We start from the raw sequence: 22,290 nt of genomic DNA on the forward strand, positions 1-22,290 counted from the left end.
ATACATATGTTCAGCTTTAGTAGGTGCTGCCATACAGTTTTCCATAGTAGCTGTACCAATTTACATCCCCACCTGCAGTGCATGAGTGTAGGTTACTCCCTATCCTTATCAATCTGGGCATTTTCTTTTTTTTTCTTTTTTCTTTTTCTTTTTTTTTGAGACAGAGTTTTGCTCTGTTGCCCAGGCTGGAGTGCAGTCGTGTGATCTTGGCTCACTGCAACCTTCGCCTCCCAGGTTCAAGTGATTCTCCAACCTCAGCCTCCCCGGTAGCTGGGACTATAGGAATGTACCACCTCACCCAGCCAGTTTTGTATTTTTTGGCAGAGACGATGTTGGTCAGGCAGGTTTTGAACTCCTGACTTCAGGCGATCCGCTCATCTTGGCCTCCCAAAGTGCTGGGATTACAGGTGTGAGCCACCTCGCCCAGCCTGGCATTTTCTTTTCTTTTCATTTTAGCTATTCTGAAGGTTAGGTCATGGTATTGTATTATTTAAATTTGAATTTTCAGGAAGGCTAGTGAAGTTGAGCACCTCTCAAAAGTTAATTAGGCATTTATTTTTAGTTTTTAACTTTTATTTTAGGTTCAAGTTCTTGCTATGTTGCCCAATCTGGACTTAAACTCCTGGGCTCAAGCCATCCTCTCACCTTGGCCTCCTGAGTAGCTGAGACTACAGGTGTGCCCAGCTCCATATGTTTTTATTTATTTATTTATTTTGAGATGGAGTTTCGCCCAGGCTGGAGTGCAATGGCACGATCTCGGCTCACCACAACCTCTGCCTCCCGGATTCAAGTGATTCTCCTGCCTCAGCCTCCCGAGTAGCTGGGATTACAGGCATGTGCCACCATACCCGGCTAATTTCTGTATTATTAGTAGAGACGGGGTTTCCCCATATTGGCTAGGCTGGTCTCGAACTCCTGACCTCAGGAGATCCACCTGCCTCCAGCTCCCAAAGTGCTGGGATTACAGGCATGAGCCATCGCGCCTGGCCTCCATATGTTTTATTTTCAATATAACATTCCACATTTATTCCGTAAATGTCAAGTGCTAGTTTCGCCTAAGTACTGGGCTAGGCGCCTAAGTGCAGTAGAAATTGAGAATAAGCACTTGACTGCTTTCTGCTTTTATTTACCTTGTAGAGTTCATCTTTTTACAAGGGTTTAAGCTCTTTGCAGATATTTTTTTCTAATGTTTATTATATATTAACATTTATTATAATAATATTATTATGTATTACGATATATATCATATTAACATTTCCAAATATTTATACTCCGGAGCCACATGCCCACTCAGTTATTCTGTCGTCTGAAACCAAACTCTCTCTGGGCCGGTCTTGGTGTGTGAAGCATCTTTTACTGGGTCTTGAAGTGTGGATAGGTGTGGGGAAGTGGGTATGGGAGGGGTTCTTGGGAAGAAAGCAGCAAACAAATTAGGAATAGAGGTGAAGTGGTGGCGCCAAGGTGAGTAGACTAGCCTGACTCCTGCAAACCTTTCAGACGAGACGAGACGAGACTGGGCGTGTTCAGGGTGGTATGGCTGTAGACTCCTGCAGATCTTTCAGACAGACAGGAGTGAGAGCAGCTAGCCCCTGTCTTCCATAGATTGAAGCAATAATGTTGCGTCCTTGTCCCGAATGGGCTGGAAGGAGGAGATGGGAGGGACCTAGTCAGGATGCTGGTTTTTGTTTTGTTTTGTTTTGTTTTGTTTTTTGAGACAGGGTTTTGCTCCGTTGCTCAGGCTGGAGTGCAGTGGCACGATCTAGACTCACTGCAACCTCCGCCTCCTGGGTTCAAGCTATTCTCGTGCCTCAGCCTCCTGAGTAGTTGGGATTGCAGGCGCTCATCACCATGTCCAGCTAATTTTTTTTTTTTTTTTTTTCCTGAGACAGAGTCTCGCTCTGTCGCTGAGGCTGGAGTGCAGTGGTGCGATCTGGGCTCACTGCAAGCTCCGCCTCCCGGGTCCACGCCATGCTCCTGCCTCAGCCTCCTGAGTAGCTGGGACTACATGCTCAGCTAATTTTTTTGTATTTTTAGTAGAAACGGGGTTTCATTGTGTTAGCCAGGATGGTCTCGATCTCCTGACCTCGTATCTGCCTGCCTGGGCCTCCCAAAGTGCTGGGATTACAGGTGTGAGCCACTGAGTCCGGCCTTTTTTTGTATTTTTAGTAGAGAAGGGGTTTCACCATGTTGACCAGGCTGGTCTCGAACCCCTGATCTCAAGTGATCCGTCCGCCTCAGCTTCCCAAAGTGCTGGGATTAAAGGTGTGAGCCACCGCGCCCAGCTGCTTTTAGTAGTACTAGTAAGGGAGGAGACCACCCCTCATATTGTCTTATGCCCAATTTCTGCCTCCAAAGAAAGAAAAAGTAAAAACTAAAAGGCAGAAGTGAAATCCACAAAGAGACAGCCTGGCACCACACCCTGGGCCTGGTAGTTAAAGATCGACCCCTGACCTAATTGGTTATGTTATCTATAGATTACAGACAGAGAAAAGCACTGTGAAGATCCCTATCCTGTTTTGTTCCGATCTAATTACTGGTGCATGCAGCCCCCAGTCACATACCCCCTGCTTGTACAACCGATCATGACCCTCTCACGCGCACCCCCTGAGAGTTATGAGCCCTTAAAAGGGACAGGAATTGCTCACTCGGGGAGCTCGGCTCTTGAGACTGGAGTCTTGGTGATGCCCCTGGCCCAATAAACCCCTTCCTTCTTTAACTCGGTGTCTGAGGAGTTTTGTCTGCCGCTCATCCTGCTACACTAGTATTACGTGGTGATGGCATGGATTAAAATGGCAGATCATTTTGATCCTTTTGGAGGAGGAGAGAGCCATGGATTCCTTGAGAATAGCATGAAAATGATGAGTCTTCAGAAAAATATGCATACATATATTAAGTAATTTGGGGAGGTTCATGAGTCCCTGTGGGTGAGAAAAATAAATGAATTTGGGATCCCAAAGGGAAGAGATATATTTGCACAGGGCAGCTGATGGAAATCAATAGGGAAACTTGAAAGAGGAAGTAGTTTGGGAAAGAATTTAACAAGTTTATTTTCATGCAACAGGACATGTGACCGGAGCTGTGCTTTTCGCAGCATGTGGGGGGCAGGGGGCAGAGATCTGAGTCATTTGGTTAAATCGCAGAGGTTCTATTTTGAGAATGAATGAGCTCCCTGAATTAACACAGAAGCAGACAGCAATTAAGTATTTCCCAAAATAGATAATAGGGGCAATACTTGTGCAGGTAACAGTCATAGAAGAGTATGGAATCACTGTGATTAAAACCATACAAAAAAAATAGACACCAGGTGAATTCCTAAGTAAATTATTCCACTAATATTCATTATAAAGCTTACAAATTCAGTTGTAAGAGTCAAGATCAGAATAGAAGAAGATAATTTAAAATTACAGTTATAATAAGCTTGGCTGGACACCGTGGCTCACACCTGTAATCCCAGCACTTTGGGAGTCGGATCACTTGAGCCTAGGAGTTCAAGACCAGCCTGGCCAACATGGCGAAAACTTGTCTCCACAAAAAATACAAAAATTAGCTGGGTATAGTAGCACATGCCTGTAATCCCAGCTACTCAGGAGGCTGAGGCACAAGAATTGCTTGAACTCGTGAGGTGGAGGCTGCAGTGAGCTGAGATCGCACCACTGCACTCCAGCCTGGGCAGCAGAGTGAAACCCTGTCTCAAAAATAAAAATAAAATAATAAAATAAAATTATAGTTATAATAAGCTTAAGATGAACAGACACGTCAAGATCTCTGAACTTTTCAAAATCGCTTTCCCAGCACCTCTTTGCTGCGTGGAAGCAGTGTGAGTCGAAATAGCACGCCTCTTTGCTGTTCTAGGTTCTCTGCCTAAATCACCCCCTTGGCAGCTGGGGCATCAGGGTCTTTTGGCCCTGTAACCTGTACTCAGATGGGAACTCTTTGGTGACCGCTTTCCTAAGAGAGGTAAGGGAAAACAATATGGTTAGTTTCCAAAATATCTGGGGCTCTCATTCACCTTGTACAAGAAATCATAACTCTGACATTTGGACTTGGGGAATTGATCAGTTCTGACTGGGAGCAAAGTGACACACCTATTCCAGACACTGAGATGGGAGGTCTCTCTGAATCTTCCCTCAGTCTCCCTCCCAGGCCGTTGCCACCTTCCCAAAGGGTCTGGTGGTCCCTGGACAGGCCACACAGAAAACTGCATGGGTCCAGGCTGGGACTGACCATGCCATATCCACCCCAGCTATGAACGCCAGTCATGACTCTCAGAACCTACACCCTCTGTTCACTATAACTTGTACTTGATCTCTCCATCCGGGTTCTTCAGGTAACCTGAAAGCAGACACGTTAGAATGCATTATTTGGGTATTTCTGGGCAGAGAGGTTTATTTGCTAAAATAATTTTCTGTGTCAGTTTCAGAGGCCAAAAGTAGTCTTTACTTCCCAGGGGCTACCTAGCCTTTGGGACCCATTAGGGTGGATATGGCATAATAGGCCTAAAAGACCGTCACTCTCCAGACCTTGCAAAAACTGGAATTATTATATTTTATTTATTTATTTTATAGATGGGGTCTCACTCTGTTGCCCAGACTAGAGTACAGTGGCACAGTCATAGCTTACTGCAGCCTCGAACTCCTGGCCTCAAGGAATCCCGCATCTTTGGTTTCCCAAAGTCTGTCATTTGTTTAGTTATTTATTTATTTAAGAAGAGTCTTGCTCTGTCGCCCAGGCTGGAGTGCAGTGGTACGATCTCAGCTCACTGCAACCTCCGCCTCCCGGTTTGAGCGATTCTCCTGCCTCAGCCTCCTGAGTAGCTGGGATTACAGGCATGCACCACCATGCCCAGCTAATTTTTCTATTTTTTGGTAGAGATGGGGTTTCACCATATTGGCCAGGCTGGTCTTAAATTCCAGACTTCGAGTGATCTGCCCACCTCGGCCTCCCAAAGTGCTGGGATTACAAGTGTGAGCCACCACGCCCAGCCAGATGCATATCTGATTGCCTCCTTTGGAAAGGCTAATCAGAAACTCAGAAGAATGCAGCCATTTGCGTCTCACCTATCTGTGACCTGGAAGCTCCCTCCCTGCTTCCTGCCTTTGCTTCACGTTGTTCTGCCTTTCCAAACGGAGCCAACACACTTCTTACATATATTGATTGATATCTCGTGTCTCCCTAAAATGTATAAAGCCAAGCTGTGCCCCAACCACCTTGGGCACATGTTGTCAGGACTTTCTGAGGCTGTGTCACGGGCGCGTCCTCAACCTTGGCAAAATAAACTTTCTAAATTAACTGAGACCTGTCTCAGATTTCCTGGGTCCACAACAATAAGACTTGAAGCAAAAGATTTTTCTCCTTGGCTCCAAAAAAGCAAATGATCCAAACCTGCCTTGATTCTGCTCAGCTGGAGGAAACAGGGTCCGCTTGGTGGGCACCTGTCCTGAGTGAGGAGCTCCTGGAGGATCTTACACAGGCCTCATCAAAGGGACAGGTTTAAGTCAAGGAGGATTCAGGGAAGGAGCTCAAGCCTCAAACTTCCAGGCTCAAGCCATCCTCCCACCTCAGCCTCCTGAGTAGTTAGGACTTTTAAATTTTTTGTAGAGAAGGGGGTTTCACCTCCATTTCTGAGCATGCTGCTTTCAATGTGGACTTCATGAGCAAGAAAATTCACCTGACCGAGAATGGGATAAGGGCGGATATACAATAATCTACCTGGTTCATTAAACTCATGCAAGTAGGCCGGGCACAGTGGCTCACGCCTGTAATCCCAGCACTTTGGAAGGCCGAGGTGGGTGGATCACCTGAGGTCAGGAGTTCAAGACCAGCCTGGGCAACATGGCGAAACCCCGTCTCTACTAAAAATACAAAAATTAGCCGGGCTTGGTGGCAGGTGCCTGTAATCCCAGCTACTTGGGAGGGTGAGGCAGGAGAATTGCTTGAACCTGGGAGGCAGAGGTTGCAGTGAGCCGAGATCGTGCCATTGCACTCCAGCCTGGGCAACAAGAGCGTGACTCCCTCTCAAAAAAAAAATAAATAAATAAAATAAAATAAACTCACACGAGTTGGAGATTTATCCTGGTTTCTAGGAATACTACTACTCTCATTGTGTCTACCCATTGGCTATCAGAACCTTAGGCTGGACCTCAATAGATTGATTTCTTTTCTAACCACCCAATTCTGCACGTAATCATAATTCTACCCTAAGTCATCTTTGATTTCTGGACCTAATAAAATTTTTCCCCTTCAAAAAAAAAAAAAATTGCCAGATGTGGTGGCTCATGCCTGTAATCCCAGCACTTTGGGAGGCTGAGGTGGGTGGATCACCTGGCTGAGGCCAGGAGTTCAAGATCAGTCTGGCCAACATGGTGAAACCCCATCTCTACTAAAAATACAAAAATTAGCCGGGTGTGGTGGTGAGCACCTGTAATCCCAGCTACTCGGGAGGCTGAGGCAGGAGAATTGCTTGAACCTGAGAGGCAAAGGTTGCAGTGAGCTGAGATCACGCCACTGCACTCCAGCCTGGGCAACAAGAGTGAAGCTCCGTCTCAAAAAATAAAAAAGAAAAGAAAAAGAAAAAAGACAAGTGGGTTTCACTATGTCGCCCAGGCTGATCTTGAACCCCTGGGCTCAAGCTATTTTCCCACCTTTGCCTCCCTAAATGCTGGGATTATAGGCATGAGGCAACGCACCTGTCCTGAAACACTTCCCTTTCAATTGGCACATTTTTTTCCTTTTGTTTTTCATCGGCACATTTTAAATAACTGTAGATCTAGGACCACCAGGCAGAGTGGGCTGAACAGACTGGAAGAAACCTTCGCTCCAGGGACTACTTGGAATCCCTGTGGCTGTGTGTTTACCACAGTCAGGCTAGCCGGGCTTGCAGGTGCTGAATTTGGACTCCCACTGAGCCCATTTGCGGCTTCTGTCGCCTTGCCCACGGCTCCTCCTCGCTCCCCACTGCTCTAGAATGCTTCTGGAAGCAGCCCAATGAGGCCTCCTCTAACCTTTCTTTGCCTCAGCCTCACCTCCCTGTGAGTTTTACAGCAGGGACCATGTTCCAGTGGCATGCCCCTCCTGGCAATGACACAGGGTTTCCAGGAGATTAAAACCTCCCCCGGGAGCATGTCATCTTGCTGTTATATGCTCTCAATCCCTAGAGCACAGGACAGTGCTAGGCATCTTGTCAGGGCTTTATCAAATATAGGAAAAGAAATCAAATGCGTGGACACATTGAGGTCTTGGTGCATAGCATAGCAATCACTGATGGCACTTCTAAAGGTTTGTAGGATGATATGACACAATGTCAGTCCTCTCAAAATCTCAGCTTCCTCTTGCTAATACGCTGGATGCTAGAGATTCCTGCTTTTGAGCTCTGTGGATAAGGATGGCTTGCTATGACTTGTACAGTGACTCAAAGGCAGAAGACCAGGATTTCCCATGCATTCTGGTTGGGAAAGGTTCACTTCTGGAAGGTGATTCACAAGCTCACAAGCATGGAAACCAATGTCTCTGGCTGGCACATTAGATATTCTAATGTAGTCTTTTGTCTTTATTACTGGATCCCATTTAAAAGAAAATCTCCCCAGCACTGTTTATCTGGTTTCTCAGAGTATCATGCTGTGATGCATAAAGTTTTACAGTAATTGAAAAAGTAATGACTAACACCCAAGGCGGTAAATAAATCACCAAGTGCATTAATTCAAAGCACTGAACGTCCACTACAGCACGATGTAAAATAACATTACCCGACAGCATAAAAATGGGAAAGTGGGAATTAATTTTAATTTTTAATGCACTTTGGCTGATAAAAAAAGATATTAAACGTTAACAAAATTTAACATATACGCTGGCATTTATTAAACCACTGATCTGTGAGCAAAATAAGTGACATGTATTTTTTTTGTTTTGTTTTGAGACAGGGTCTCTCTGTGTCGCCCAGGCTAGAGTGCAGTGGCGGACTTGGCTCACTGCAAGCTTCACCTCCTGGGTTCACACCATCCTCCTGCCTCAGCCTCCTGAGTAGCTGGGACTATAGGTGCCCGCCACCACACCCGGCTAATTTTTGTATTTTTAGTAGAGATGAGGTTTCACTACGTTGGTCAGGCTGGTCTCGAACTCCTGACCTCTTGATCCACCTGCCTTGGCCTCCCAAACTGCTGGGATTACAGGCGTGAACCACTGCGCCCAGCCAAGTGACATGTACTTTTAAAGCATTAAAGATTCCCTGGTGATAATTAGCTTGAAGGTCAAGGAGGAAACCATTATCAGCATATTCGGCAGAATCCCCTGTAGATTATACAGCCCATATGCTGAAGGAATGTGAAAAGTTGCAGTCAGCTGCTTGATACTCTTGAGAGATGTTGAAAGACATTTTGCTCTCACTAGTTCTGATGAATCTGTTAGCAAAACATTTGAGGATAGTGAAAAGTAAGGGGGCGAATTTCCATCCTCGATGCCACCTTTCGGTCTAACACGGAAAGATCTGTCTTCTGCTTAAGCCAATCAAGCTGCATTGTGGAGGTTCTGTCCATGACATAAGCATCTCTAATGAGGCAGGATGGAGAACTGCACTAGGAATGTTGCTTCGTCTAAATGACTGTCACCACCATGCAACATTTCATTGCTGAGGTCTTTGAATTTAAGGGCCCTGACTTGAATTTTGATTCTTTAAATACAAAAACGCCTTCAAAATAAGAAGCAAATAGGGATGATTTTTCACTAAGGGAAATCGATGTCATGCCTGGGATGGAATTAGTCGGTAAACCAATCAGGTACAACACCAATATGTGCTGATGTGATTTTTTGTCCCTAGTTATAAAACTGGATTTATCTGCAGAATTCCATTTGGCTGGAATACACAAAACCCCTCTGTCCTTAGACCTAACTCATGATAGCAGTTGTTTTGGGGGAGATAGTGGATGCAAGTACATTCGGGTTTGGGGAGGGGTACCAAGGGACTTCGATTTTATCTATAATATTTTATGTATTTTATTTAAATTGGAGTTTTTCAGTCTCAGCACTACTGACATTTGAGGCCAGGTAATTCTTTGTGGTAGGGGCAGTCCTGGGCGTTGTAGGATGTTCGGCAGCATCCCTGGCCTCTCCCCTCTAGATGCCAACAGCACCCCAAACTGTGACCACCCAAAGTATCTCCAGCCTTTGCCAAAAGTCCCCTGGGAAATAAAATTGCTTCCCCCACACCGCCCCCACTCCCCACACCATCATGTTGAGAGTCATTGATTTAAATAAAAAGCAAATAAGCACAAATAGAACAAATGAAGAAAATCTTAGCATGTGCTAAATTGGGGGTGGGAGAGAGCACTTAATCATTTGTTTTATGATTATTATTATCATTATTTATTAATTCATTTTTCGAAAGAGAGTCTTACTCTGTCACCCAGGCTGGAGTGCAGTGGTGTGATCTTGGCTCACTGCAACCTCAAACCTCCCAGGCTCAATCCTCCCAAGTAGCTGGGACCACAGGGGTGCACCACCACGCGTGGGTAATTTTTTTTTTTTTTTTTTTTTTTTGAGACGGAGTCTCGCTCTGCCGCCCAGGCTGGAGTGCAGTGGCTGGATCTCAGCTCACTGCAAGCTCTGCCTCCCGGGTACGCCATTCTCCTGCCTCTGCCTCCTGAGTAGCTGGCACTACAGGCGCCCGCCCTATATTTTTTTTATAGAGACAGAGTTTCACCACATTGCCCAAACTGGTCTTGAACTCCTGGGCTCAAGTGATCTGCCCACCTTGGCCTCCCAAAGTGCTGGGATTATAGGCATGAGCCACTGCATCTGGCCTGTTTTATTATTTTGTATTTTTAAATTCTTCCCAAAAACTCAAAAGGAAAATGTATCTTTAAAAGACCCAAATCTGGGCCTGGCACGGTGGCTCACGCCTGTAATCCCAGCATTTTGAGAGGCCCAAGGAGGGCGGATCACAGGGTCAGAAGATCAAGACCATCTTGGCCAACATGATGAAACCCTGTCTCTACTAAAATACAAAAAAAAAAAAAAAAAATCCAGGCGTGGTGGCACGTGCCTGTAGTCCCAGCTACTTGGGAGCCTGAGGCAGGGGAATTGCTTGAACCTGGGAGGCAGAGGTTACAGTGAGCTGAGATGTGCCACTGCACTCCAGCCCGGTGACAGAACGAGACTCTGTCTCAAAAACGAAACAAAACACAAAAACAAACAAACAAAAAACAAATCCTTTAGCCTACCAGTAATCTAAAGTGATAAGTTGCCAACTGTTCCACGCCAGGCTGGTCACATGCAGAACTAAATCCTGGGGGTGCTGCTCTTTCATCTGCCTCTTCGCACACATATTTCACAGATATGTTTGTAATTCATTCTTTTAAACATACTGTTGTCCTAAAAGTTAACTCAAAAAGAACAGTCTCACTCCTGATCACTGTATGCCGGCCTGGTTTATTGATCATCCCGATTCCTAGCCATCTGCAACACACCCTCCTTCATATTCTACCCTGTCTATCCATTCTTTATACTGTTGCAGACTGGTTTTTCTGACACAAGTATTTGGTATTTCCTTACTTAAAACTTTTCAAAATAAGATGTATGCATTATGAAATACTGCAACGCAATTCCTGTTTTTTTTTTTTTTTTTTTTTTTTGAGACGGAGTCTCAATCTGTTGCCCAGGCTGGAGTGCAGTAGCCTGATCTTGGCTCACTGCCACCTCCACCTCCTGGGCTCAAGTGATTCTCCTGCCTCAGCCTCACTAGTAGCTGGAATTACAGATGTGCCACCATGCCTGGCTAATTTTTGTATTTTTAGTAGAGACAGGGTTTCAACATGTTGGCCAGGCTGGTCCAAACTCCTGATCTCAAGGGATCCACCCACCTCAGTTTCCCAAAGTGATGGGATTACAGGCGTGAGCCACTGAGCCCAGTCGACAGTGCCATTCTTATGTGAGGCACCCAGAGTAAGCACAGACTCCACAGATTCAAGGGCATAGTTCCCAACTAGACCACCCTGACTTCAGATGCCAGCTACAAGTTCCAGAGGTCCCCAGGCCACCCACTCTTTCTTTTTTTCTTCTGTCTTTCTGTCTTTTTTTTTTTTTTTTTTGAGACAGAGTTTCACTCTTGTTACCCAGGCTGGAGTGTAATGGCACAGTCTTGGCTCACTGCAACCTCCGCCTCCCGAGTTCAAGCGATTCTCCTGCCTCAGCCTGCCGAGTAGCTGGGATTACAGGCATGTGCCACCACGCCTGACTAATTTTGTATTTTTAGTAGAGACCAGGTTTCTCCATGTTGGTCAGGCTGGTCTCGAACTCCTGACCGCAGGTGGTCCTTCCACCTCGGCCTCCCAAAGTGCTGGGATTGCACGTGAGCCACCGCACCCAGCCTCTCCTTCCTTCCTTCCTTCCTTCCTTCCTTCCTTCCTTCCTTCCTTCCTTCCTTCCTTCCTTCCTTCCTTCCTTCTTTCTTTCTTTTTCTTTCTTTCTCTCTTTCTTTTCCTTGCTTCCTTCTTTCTTTTCTTTCTTTCTCTCTCTTTTCTTTTCTTTCTTTTTTTTTTTTTTTTGGCAGGGTCTTGCTCTGTCACCCAGGCTGGAGTGCACTGGCACAATCTCAGCTCACTGCAGCCTTGACCTCCTGGGCTCTTCCTGATCCTCATCTCACCCTCCCAAGTAGCTGGGACTACAGGCATGTGCCATGACACGTGGCTAATTTTTGGTATTTTTTGTAGAGATGGGGTTTCACCATGTTTCTCATGCTGGTCTTAAACTCTCCTGAGCTCAAGAGATCCTCCCGCCTCAGCCTCCCAAAGTGCTGAGATTACAAGTGTGAGCCAGTGGCACCCAGTGGCTCAAGTGGCAACAAATTTGGGAGTTTCCATGGCACCCTCGGGTTCAATAATTCCCTAGAATGACTTGTAGAACTCAGGAGAGTGCTATATTTGCTATTATAGTTTTATTATAAAGGATACAAGCCAGGCACGGTGGCTCATGCCTGTAATCCTATCACTTTGGGAGGCCAAGGTGGGTGGATCACTTGAGGCCAGGAGTCGGAGACCAACACGGCGAAACCCCATCTCTACTAAAAATACAGACAATAGCCGGGCATAGTTGCGCATACTTGTAATCCCAGCTACTTGAGGCTGAGGCACAAGAATCCCTTGAGCCTGGGAGGCAGAGGTTGCAGCGAGCAGAGATTGTACCACTGCACTCCATCCTGGGCAATACAGCAAGACTGCCTAAAAAAAAAAAAAAAGATACCAATCAGGACCAGCCAATGACAGTTCTGAGAGGGTCCTGAATATGGAATTTCTGTGCCCTCTGAGAATCAGGATGCATGCTGTTGTGTTTACCGACCAGGAAGCTTGCTCAGCCTGTGTCTAGAGTTTTATTGGGGTTTCATGACATAGGAATGATGGACTGACTGAATTACTGGCACGTTATTCAATATGATCAAATTCAGCCTCTAGCTACCTTTACTCCCTAGAGGTCGGGCTGGCTAGAAACCCCTCCTCTCTAATCACAGAGTTGGTCTTTCTAGGCATCCGCCATCTGAGTTATCTTGTTAGCATAAACTCAGGTGTAGGCCACCATGAATAACAAAGACACTCCTATCCTATCACTGGGGAAACTCCAAAGATTTAGAGTTTAACACCCGGGAAGAACCATTATTATTATTATTATTATTATTATTATTATTATTATTATCTTGAGACAGAATCTTGCTCTGTCACCCAGGCTGGAGTGCAGTGGCATGATCTCGGCTCACTGTAACCTCCGCCTCCCAGGTTCAAGCCATTCTCTTCCCTCAGTCTCCTGAGTAGCTGGGACTACAGGCGTGCACTACCACGCCCGGCTAATTTTTTGTATTTTTAGCAGAGGTGGGGTTTCACCATGTTAGCCAGGATGGTCTTGATCTCCTGACCTCGTGATTCCCCCGCCTCGGCCTCCCAAAGTGCTGGGATTACAGGCGTGAGCCACCGTGCCCAGCCGAACTAGGGACAAATTATTAAACCACCTATGACATCAGAGTTCTTCATGTCCGGATCCCAGACAGTCTTTGCAGGCCCCCAGCCTCTCCTATCACATTGCAGCCAGAGAACCCTTGAGGATCTTTGAACACACCTTGCTGTTTTATAACCTGGGACTTCTGTGCATGCTGCTTTCTCGGCCTATGTTTGTTTTCTCCTTCATCTGTCCCAGGGACTACTTCTCATTTGTAAGAGCCGGGTAAGTAGCTCCACTTCCTTGGATTCATCCAAAGGGGCAGAGTTAATCTCCACCTCCGCGGTGCTGGTAGTAATCCTTTGTTCATTTATAGATCATCTTTGCACTTAACTCTTCAGGCAGACTTGTTTGTTGAGATGTCCGTATGTACCTTTGACACATAGAGTATGGCCTTTGCTGAATATGCTTTGAGTAGAACCTTGCCTTTATTATCTGAAGTTGTATTTGTCTGCTTTTTTTTTTTTTTTTTGAGATGGAGTTTCACTCTTCTTGCTCAGGGTGGAGTGCAATGGTGCAATCTCAGCTCGCTGCAACTTTTGCCTTCCGGGTTCAAACGATTCTCCTGCCTCAGCCTCCTGAGTAGCTGGGATTACAGGCGCCCACCACCACACCTGGCTAATTTTTGTATTATTAGTAGAGACGGGATTTCAACAGGTCGGTCAGGCTGGTCTCGAACTCCTGACCTCAGGTAATCCTCCCACCTTGGCCTCCCAAAGTGCTGGGATTACAGGCGTGAGCCACCGCACCCAGACATATTTATCTTTTTAGAAAGTGTCATTGTGCCCCTCTTGATTGCTTTTTTCACACCTCATTCCTCATGCTCCAGTGAAATGGCTGTTCGTCATCAACAATGTCTTGGCTGCTGGTGGACAAGCTACAACTTAAAATCCTATGGTTGGCAGGGCACAGTAGCTCACACCTGTAATGCCAGCACTTTGAGAGGCAGAGGTGGGTGGATCCCTTGAGGTCAGGAGTTTGAGACCAGCATGGCCAACATGGTGAAACCTCCTCTCTACTAAAAATACAAAAATTAGCTGGGCATGGTGGTGGGTTTCTGTAATCCCAGCTATTTGGGAGACTGAGGGAGGAGTATCACTTAAACCCGGAAAGCGGAGGTGGCAGTGAGCTGAGATCCGGCCACTGCACTCCAGCCTGGGTGACAGAGCAAGACTCTGTCTCAAAAAATAAAATAAAATAAAATCCTATGGTTGACAATCCTGACCAGCCAGTTCATAGTTTGGAGAACTCATAGATAACACTGATGAGATGACATAAGAGGTGAGGTTTGCTAAATACCTAGCTACAGGGAGTCATTAAGTATATTGTAATTCCATCCATTGAATGAAATATTATGCATCCTTTCAATGCTATTCCTCATTGAAAGGAATGGCAAAAACCACACGAAAACCGCACTTACTTTTGCACCAATCTAATAATACATGTTTATGAGGTTTGTAATAAAACAGAAATGCTTTTGTATAACATTAAGAGAAAGAGCAATCACAACTATGATGAAAAAAATTATCCATGATCTAAGATACAGGAAAAACGTAAAAGAAAGAAAGACCTGTAATCCCAGCTACTCAGGAGGCTGAAGCAGGAGGATTGCTTGAACCCATGGATTTGAGGCTGCAATGCACTATGATCGTACCATGGCACTCCAGCTTGGGCAACAGAGCAAGACTCCATCTCTAAGAAAACAAAACAAAGCCTGGGCAACAAAATGAGACCCCATCTCTACAAAAAATTTAAACATTACCTGATATGATGATGTGCGCCTGTCGTCCCAGCTACACAGGAGGCTGAGACAGGAAGATCCCTTGAGCCTAGGAGGCTGAGGCTGCAGTGAGCTGTGATCTCACCATTGCTTTCCAGCCTGGGGGACAGAAGGAGACTTGTCTGAATAATTAAAAATGTAAAATAAAATAAAATATAAAACAAAACAAACTCCAAAATAATATTTGTCTTTATTTTGGGTAATGGAAACATGGGTGATCATTCCCATCTTTTTTATACTTTTCTGTGTTGAAAACTTTTCTTGCATCATGCTTAAAATGGTAGGAGAGAATAGTTCCTCTCTGTATTCCTAAATAAATAGGCAAAAGGTGAAAACAAATTTAATATGGATACTTTCCCCTGTAACTGGAAATTTACAGGTGAAAAAATTCACACTTTCACTCTCTTTGGCAATGAGAGGAGGCAATGAAGAGAGGTGCAGATGTTAATACAAGGGGGAAGATAGGAACCAGCCAACACCTCTGACCACACTTTAAAAATGGGCACCCACAAGCCAGGAGAATTGCCAGAGAGACAAACATCAACAAGATTAAGGAAATTTTAAATGGAGACTGGGACCAAACCAGTTCTTAAAATGTCATTTTTCTAGTCAAAGAAAGGCAGCCTGAACAGTGGTGATTTAATTATTTGCCTATTTGTAAATTAGTTTTTAAAAAAGAGGTTTGTGTTGTTTCGTTGATCTCTTTCCCTATCAACATAACACAAAACCTATCACTTTCTGGAAGAGCTATAATCACAACGAAAGCTGAAAATTGTTTCAGAGCATCTTGGGAAGAAGTGCTAGTTTAAGAGTGAGCTACCCAAGAAGATTGATTTAATCTTTTAAAACTCTGGTTAGGGCCAGGCGCGGTGGCTCATGCCTGTAATCCCAGCACTTTGGGAGGCCGAGGTGGGCAGATCACCTGAGGTCGGGAGTTTGAGACCAGCCTACCTACATGGAGAAACCCCATCTCTACTAAAAATACAAAATTAGCCAGGATTGGTGGCGCATGCCTGTAATCCCAGCTACTTGGGAAGGCTGAGGCAGGAGAATCGCTTGAACATGGGAGGTGGAGGCTGCAGTGAGCTGAGGTTGTGCCATTGCACTCCAGCCTGGGCAACAAGAGCAAAACTGCGTCTCAAAAAAAAAATAAATAAAAATAAAAAATAAAAAAATAAATAAAACTCTGGTTAAAGTCACTCTTATCCAAGGCTCTTAAAAATGTACCCCAGCCTCCATTTAGGACAGTAAACCCAAGCAGGGTTCTCTTAATGATTATTCTAGACTACAGTATAGTTATTAAGTGTTATTGGTGTCCCTCTTCTCTATTTTCTGCATAACTTTACATATTTTAGCAGGTTCTGGAGTGCGTGAATTGTGAGTTAGGCATAAATAGGCTGGTTAACTATGACTGAAGATCTGTTACTTGGGATTGTGTCCACATATTGAGACATTTTCAACCTGAGACCCCCATAACCCCAAAACAAAACAAAATAAAATAAAACAGAAAAAAGATCACACCAGTGAAGTGGCTCAGGCTGTTTGATTTCCTTGCTGATATTTCTGATTTCCAAAGGGCACATTTTCTTTCATTTGACTTCATAGGAACTACCAGAAAATTCCTTAAGATTGATGGAGTTGATAGACCTGTTTCTCTGGTTTTCTTGATCAGTGAGTGAGGATTCTTTCCCTCTTCAGATGAATGGAGTTTGTTTATACATGTTCTGAGTAGACCATTTTAAAAGTGTCATTTGTCATTCAAACTATCAACAATTGGAGTATCCTCAGGTTCTGAGATTGTGACTTTGAGTGTGGAAATGGTATCATTTATTCATTCACTCGTTCATTCTGTATCATTTAGGACTCTTGGTAGCAAGTGACAGAATTTGTTTACTGAAATGTGAAATGTATTATAAGGATATTGGGCTGTTTCCTAGAACCCAAGCCTAGGAATGAGGCTGAGCTCCAGGGAGAATTAGAATTTGAGTTCCAAAACCCTGGGCCCGTCCTGTCCAGCTCACTCCTGGTTTTATCTTCTCTCCACAGGCAGTTTACTCTGCATCTCTACTCCTGGACTATTATACCTTGCAGTCTACACACAAAGAGAGATAACTTTTTCCTTTTCAGTTCTAGTTTCAAAATTCATGGAAAAGAACTTTGCTTGGCCTGGCTTGGGTCAGAGCTGGGTTGAGCACCTATCAACTAAGGACATGACTGAGCTAGGTCACGCACTTATCCTAACCCGTCAGATGGGGCTGGGACAGCCAGACCACATTGTACCGACAAGACTTCTTGTGGATTCAGAAAGGAGCCTGCCAACTAAACTAAACTAAACAAAACATGTTCACTACCTATTCCTTTTTCTTTTTTTAGTTTTATTTAAAAAATGATAGAGATGGGGTTTCACTATATTGCCCAGGCTGGTCTCGAACTTCTTGGCTCAAGCAATCCAACTGCCTCAGCCTCCCAAAGTGCTAGGATTATAGGCATGAGACACCATGGCTGGCCCCCTATTCCTTTTCTATAATATCCTTTTCCAAAAGTGAGTGGGAATTATATATGCAGTATTTTGCCAACAAACAAGTACTGACTATCTACCTATTTTGTATCTAGCTGCCTCTTGCCGATCCTTTTGTTCATATCATGTCTTCTGGAATGACCTAAAGGCTGTTTTCTATAGTTTTTAGCTCTCACTCATACCCACCTCTTTTCCGTTCCTTTTTTTTTACCTTTTCTTTTTTTTTGAGACAGGGTCTCGATTTGTTGTCCAGGCTGGAGTGCAGTGGTGCGATCATGGCTCACTGCAGCCTTGATCTCCTGGGCTCAAGAAATTCTCCTGCCTCAGCCTCCCGAGTAGCTGGGACCACAGGTATGCACCACCATGCCTGGCTAATTTTTAAATTTTTCTGTAGAAACGGTATCTCACTTTGTTGCCCAGGCTGGTCTCAAACACTTTATCCTCCCACCTTGGCCTCCCAAAGTGTTGGCATTACAGGCATGAGCCACTGCACCCAGCCTCTCGTTTGTTTTTTTTTCTGGACAGACTAGCTGCCTGCTTTACTTTTTTTTTTTTTTTTTTTTTTTTTTTTTGAGACGGAGTCTCGCTCTGTCACCCAGGCTGGAGTCCAGTGGCCGGATCTCAGCTCACTGCAAGCTCCGCCTCCCGGGTTTACGCCATTCTCCTGCCTCAGCCTCCCGAGTAGCTGGGACTACAGGCGCCCGCCACCTCACCCGGCTAGTTTTCTGTATCTTTTTAGTAGAGACGGGGTTTCACCGTGTTAGCCAGGATGGTCTCGATCTCCTGACCTCGTGATCCACCCGTCTCGGCCTCCCAAAGTGCTGGGATTACAGGCTTGAGCCACCACGCCCGGCCTAAGTTGTTCTTGTGAGAAGGGTCTCCTGAGCAACATTCTCTTATACATTTGTAAGTACACAATATACCTAAATACCCAGATTCCTTCGTATTACAGAAACATTATTATGGTTTTAATTTCTTAAAACTTCCATATTAATTCTTACTTTTCTGGGGTGGAAAGATAGGAGGCATTGGGATAGACTATTTCCATCCCAGTTACCTGAAGTGATCTGCTGAGAGAGACAAATGCTGCCCCAATTAATTGAGGTAACTTAGAGTCAAAGATTTTGGTAGAACCTGAGATTTAAAGTTGAAGACATGCAGGAATTACTGCCCCTATTGTCATACTAAGCTCCTTTTTGTAAGTACTCTGCCAGGGACTTCAAAGCTTTAAGGGTGTCTATTTTGGACTCATAGAACCTAATTCTTATACAGGTCTGCAGCCTTCGTTAGAGTCTATCCATTCCTTGATTAGATTATTACATTTGCATCTCTGGTTTCTAATGTATTTCCTATCTAATACAGATCTTTAACTCCCTGGGATCCTAATAAATATATCTTCATTTACCTACCTATTTTCTCTTGCAAATACTTCAGTATATATCTCTAATATATAAGAACTTTAAAAAGTCATCTCAGGCTGGGTGCGGTGGCTCAGGCACAGGCACCCAACACTTTGGGAGGCTGAGGGGGGCAGATCGCTTGAGCCCAGGAGTTCGAGACCAGCCTGGGCAACATGGTGAAACCCTGCCTCTACCTGAAAAAAAAAAAAAAAAAAAATTTGCCAGACATGGTGGTGTAGCCTGTGGTCCCAGCCACTTGGGAGGCTGAGGTGAGGGGATTGCTTGAATCAAGGAGTTTGAGGCTGTAATGAACAGAGATCGCACCACTGCACTCCAGCCTGGGCGACAGAGGGAGACCTTGTCTCAAAATAAATACATAAAGGTCACCTCAGTGATATCAGTACCTTAGTAATTCTAACAGAATTCACAAGAATTACTTACGAATTGCTTGTACTCTGCGTACCTTCTTATTTCTCCATCTATCTTAAAAAGGTCTTTTTTTTTTTTTTTTTTTTTTTTTTTTTTTTGAGACGGAGTCTCACTCTGTCGCCCAGACTGGAGCGCAGTGGCGCGATCTCGGCTCACTGCAAGCTCCGCCTCCCGGGTTCACGCCATTCTCCTGCCTCAGCCTCCGGAGTAGCTGGGACTACAGGCGCCCGCCACCACGCCCGGCTAATTTCTTTTTGTATTTTTAGTAGAGACGGGGTTTCACCGTGTTAGCCAGGATGGTCTCGATCTCCTGACCTCGTGATCCGCCCGCCTCGGCCTCCCAAAGTGCTGGGATTACAGGCTTGAGCCACCGCGCCCGGCCTTAAAAAGGTCTTTTTACAGTTTGTCCAATCAGAATCATAATGAGGTGAGGCCAAAGATACATTGCATTTGCTTGATGTGTCTGTAAGATCTTCGTATCTATTACAATCTCCTGCGCTCTTAAAGCCATTGATATGCGAAGGAAGCACGGTTGTTTTCTGTAATTTCCCACATTCTAAATTTGGCTAATTGTTTCTTGGTGGTACAAAGTCTTCTAAGTTGTTCCTTTATTCTCTATATTTCTGGTAGCAGGTGTGATTAGATTTTCGGTGGGGGGAACCAGGGTCAAGAATGCTTCATAGACAGGTATTTTATAATTATCAAAGACCCTTGAACTTGATGGGACTTTCCATTTTTCCTTGTTGTGGGGTATTTAATATGATAACCCGATTGAAGTTTGGATATCTCACATGACTTTGAGCCGAACTTGCAATCGTAATTCACATAATAACTAACACATATTAAGTGCTTTTCATGGGCCGGACTCAATGCTAGGCCCTTTATAAATATGTTCATTTAATCTTCTCAACATTTTGCAGATAAGGAAACAGATGCTTAGAGCGTTTAAGTTGACCCAGTTAGCAAGGATAGTGTGAATTTAGGGGTCGAATTGGAATCCCAATTTCCTTAGTCCCTTTCCGCCGTGAACAAGTCCCTCCCCCGGTTTTCGCAGTTCCGGTTCTCACAGGGTCCCAACCACTAGAAACCCGTCACTTCTCGCCCCGCCCCCCTTGGCCCCGCCCTGCCCTGATTTGCCCTGCCTCGCCCTGCCCCGCCGCGCCCCCGTCCCTTGGCCACCCTCCCCTCTGGGCCCCGCCCCTCCCGCTTCAGGGTCAAGCCCCAGCGAGCGCTGCGAAAACCACATTTCCCAGAGTGTACCGCGACGGCCGGGGTCCTCAGACCGACGCTCGCTCGCCGACGCCATCTCTATAGAGAGGAACTGCGGTACGGCCTGTGGTCATGGCGCTGTTCCCGGCCTTTGCGGGAATTAGTGAGGCTCCCGATAGCGGGAGCTCCAGGAAAGGTAAGCACACAAACGAGCCGAAGAAGGCACTTGGGGGGCTTAAGAGGCCGTTTTTCGGACCCAGGTCTAGCCTTTTGCCTTGGATTTTTGTATCCCAGAGTTCTCCGCGGCGCTGCAAAGCCTTCTGGGAAAGGCTCAAGACCTCCTCCGAGGTCTGGGGCCCAAAGGCCTGTTCTGGGCCGAGGTTGTAGAGTTATGGAGGGGTGGAGAGAGACCAGCAGATGCCCTGGAGCTGGGACTTCTCTACGATGTTGTTAGGTCCTGTTCTTTTTTCGAGCCTCAGTTACTTCGTCTTTAAATTGGGAATAGTGATACTCGACATCTCAAGGAAACCCTTGATGCAAATGCAGAATGTTTTTATTACGTATTCCTTCCTTTCCTGTTATACTTATTTGTGAAATGCTTATTAGGTTGGTATTACTTAGCAGCCTAGAGCTAGGCGATTAGTATCCAAAATCTAATCAGTTTCTCTCTGGACGGGCACAGCACCCAGTGAAAAGAACTAACTTTTATTCTTGAGGGCCTACTGTATATCAGGTTATGGCTTTACACATTTTTCTTAAGTCCTAGACATTTCCAGCAGAGCTGCATTGTTCAAAATTGGGGTACATAGTTCATTTAAGAAGTAATTAATCCTGGCCAGGAGCGGTGGCCCACACCTGTAGGTGGAAGGCTAGTTTGAGCCCCGGAGTTCATGACCATCATGGTCAACAGAGCGAGACTCCTGTCTCTTAAAGCTGGGCATGCTGGTACACACCTGTAATACCAGCTGCTCAGGAGGCCGAGTTGAGAGGATTGCTTGAGCCCAGAAGTTTGAGGCTGCAGTGAGCCATGATCTTGCCGCTGCATCCTGCCCTGGGGGGCGGACCTTGTCTCTTAAAAAAAAAGAAAAAAAAAGTAATTCTAAATTATGTGCCATATGTGACAGAGCCCAATTGAGTCTTACACGTCTGTTACATCCTCTCATATAGTTCCTACACTTTTTGTAACGTTTCTCCTAATTTTTTTTTTTTCTTTTGAGACAGGGTCTCACTCTGTTGCCCAGGCTGGAGTGCAGTGGCTCTGTCATAACTCACTGCCGCCTGAGACTCCTGGGCTCAACTTCCTGCCTCAGCCTCATGAATAGCTGGAACTACAGGTGTGAACCACCAGGCCTGGCTAATTTTTTTTAATATTTAGTAGAGACGAGGTCTCACTGTGTTGACCAGGCTGGTCTCAAACTCCTGAGCTCAAGCGATCCTCTGCCTTGGTGCTCCGAAAGTGCTAGGATTACAGGCATGAGCCGCTGCGCTCGTCCTGTTTCTTATAATTGTGAGTAATTTCTTGTGTAAAGTTGTAGTCTTCCCTTACTAGACTGTAATCTCTATCAGGTTGTGTTCATTGGAGCATAGTTAGCCCCAGCACAGGTCCAAAATAGGTGTTAAATAAATATTTTCTAGATGTACAGATAGATAGTAGTTACTTAATAATTATGTGTTGCACGAATGCATGAGTGTACCTAAAAAGTGTATAGTACAAGATAGGATGTTATACATATCGTAGGTTAACTACAGGATTAATTACTTCTTTTTATTTATTTATTTATTTATTTTTTTGAAACCATGTCTTGCTCTGTCGCCCAAGCTGGAGTGTAGTTGTACGATCTTGCCTCACTGCAGCCTCCACCTCCCGGGTTCAAGTGTTTCTCCTGCCTCAGCCTCCCAAGTAGCTGGGACTACAGGCACTCGCCACCATGCCCGGCTAATTTTTGTGTTTTTAGGAGAGACGGGATTTCACCATTTTGGCC

At 45.2% G+C, this 22,290-nt stretch overlaps 1 protein-coding gene and 1 long non-coding RNA gene across 2 annotated transcripts in view; one reads left to right on the forward strand and one right to left on the reverse strand.

Moving 5' to 3' along the window:
- NRDE2 (NRDE-2, necessary for RNA interference, domain containing) overlaps positions 1-22,290 on the forward strand; it is a 188,796-nt gene that overhangs the window by 117,626 nt on the left and 48,880 nt on the right. The window contains exon 2 of the mRNA XM_050799009.1: positions 20,387-20,504. Within this exon, the coding sequence (XP_050654966.1) occupies positions 20,441-20,504 (64 nt within the window). The 5' untranslated portion in view covers positions 20,387-20,440. The remainder of the gene's footprint in view (positions 1-20,386; positions 20,505-22,290) is intronic.
- LOC126959716 (uncharacterized) lies at positions 1,616-20,434 on the reverse strand. Its single transcript, XR_007727602.1, has 3 exons — positions 20,360-20,434; positions 14,735-14,851; positions 1,616-1,639 (listed from the first exon to the last, which is right to left on the reverse strand). It is a non-coding gene; the product is annotated as an uncharacterized LOC126959716 (long non-coding RNA).

This window comes from Macaca thibetana, chromosome 7 (genome assembly GCF_024542745.1).
Source record: "Macaca thibetana thibetana isolate TM-01 chromosome 7, ASM2454274v1, whole genome shotgun sequence".
NCBI classification, from domain to species: domain Eukaryota; kingdom Metazoa; phylum Chordata; class Mammalia; order Primates; family Cercopithecidae; genus Macaca; species Macaca thibetana.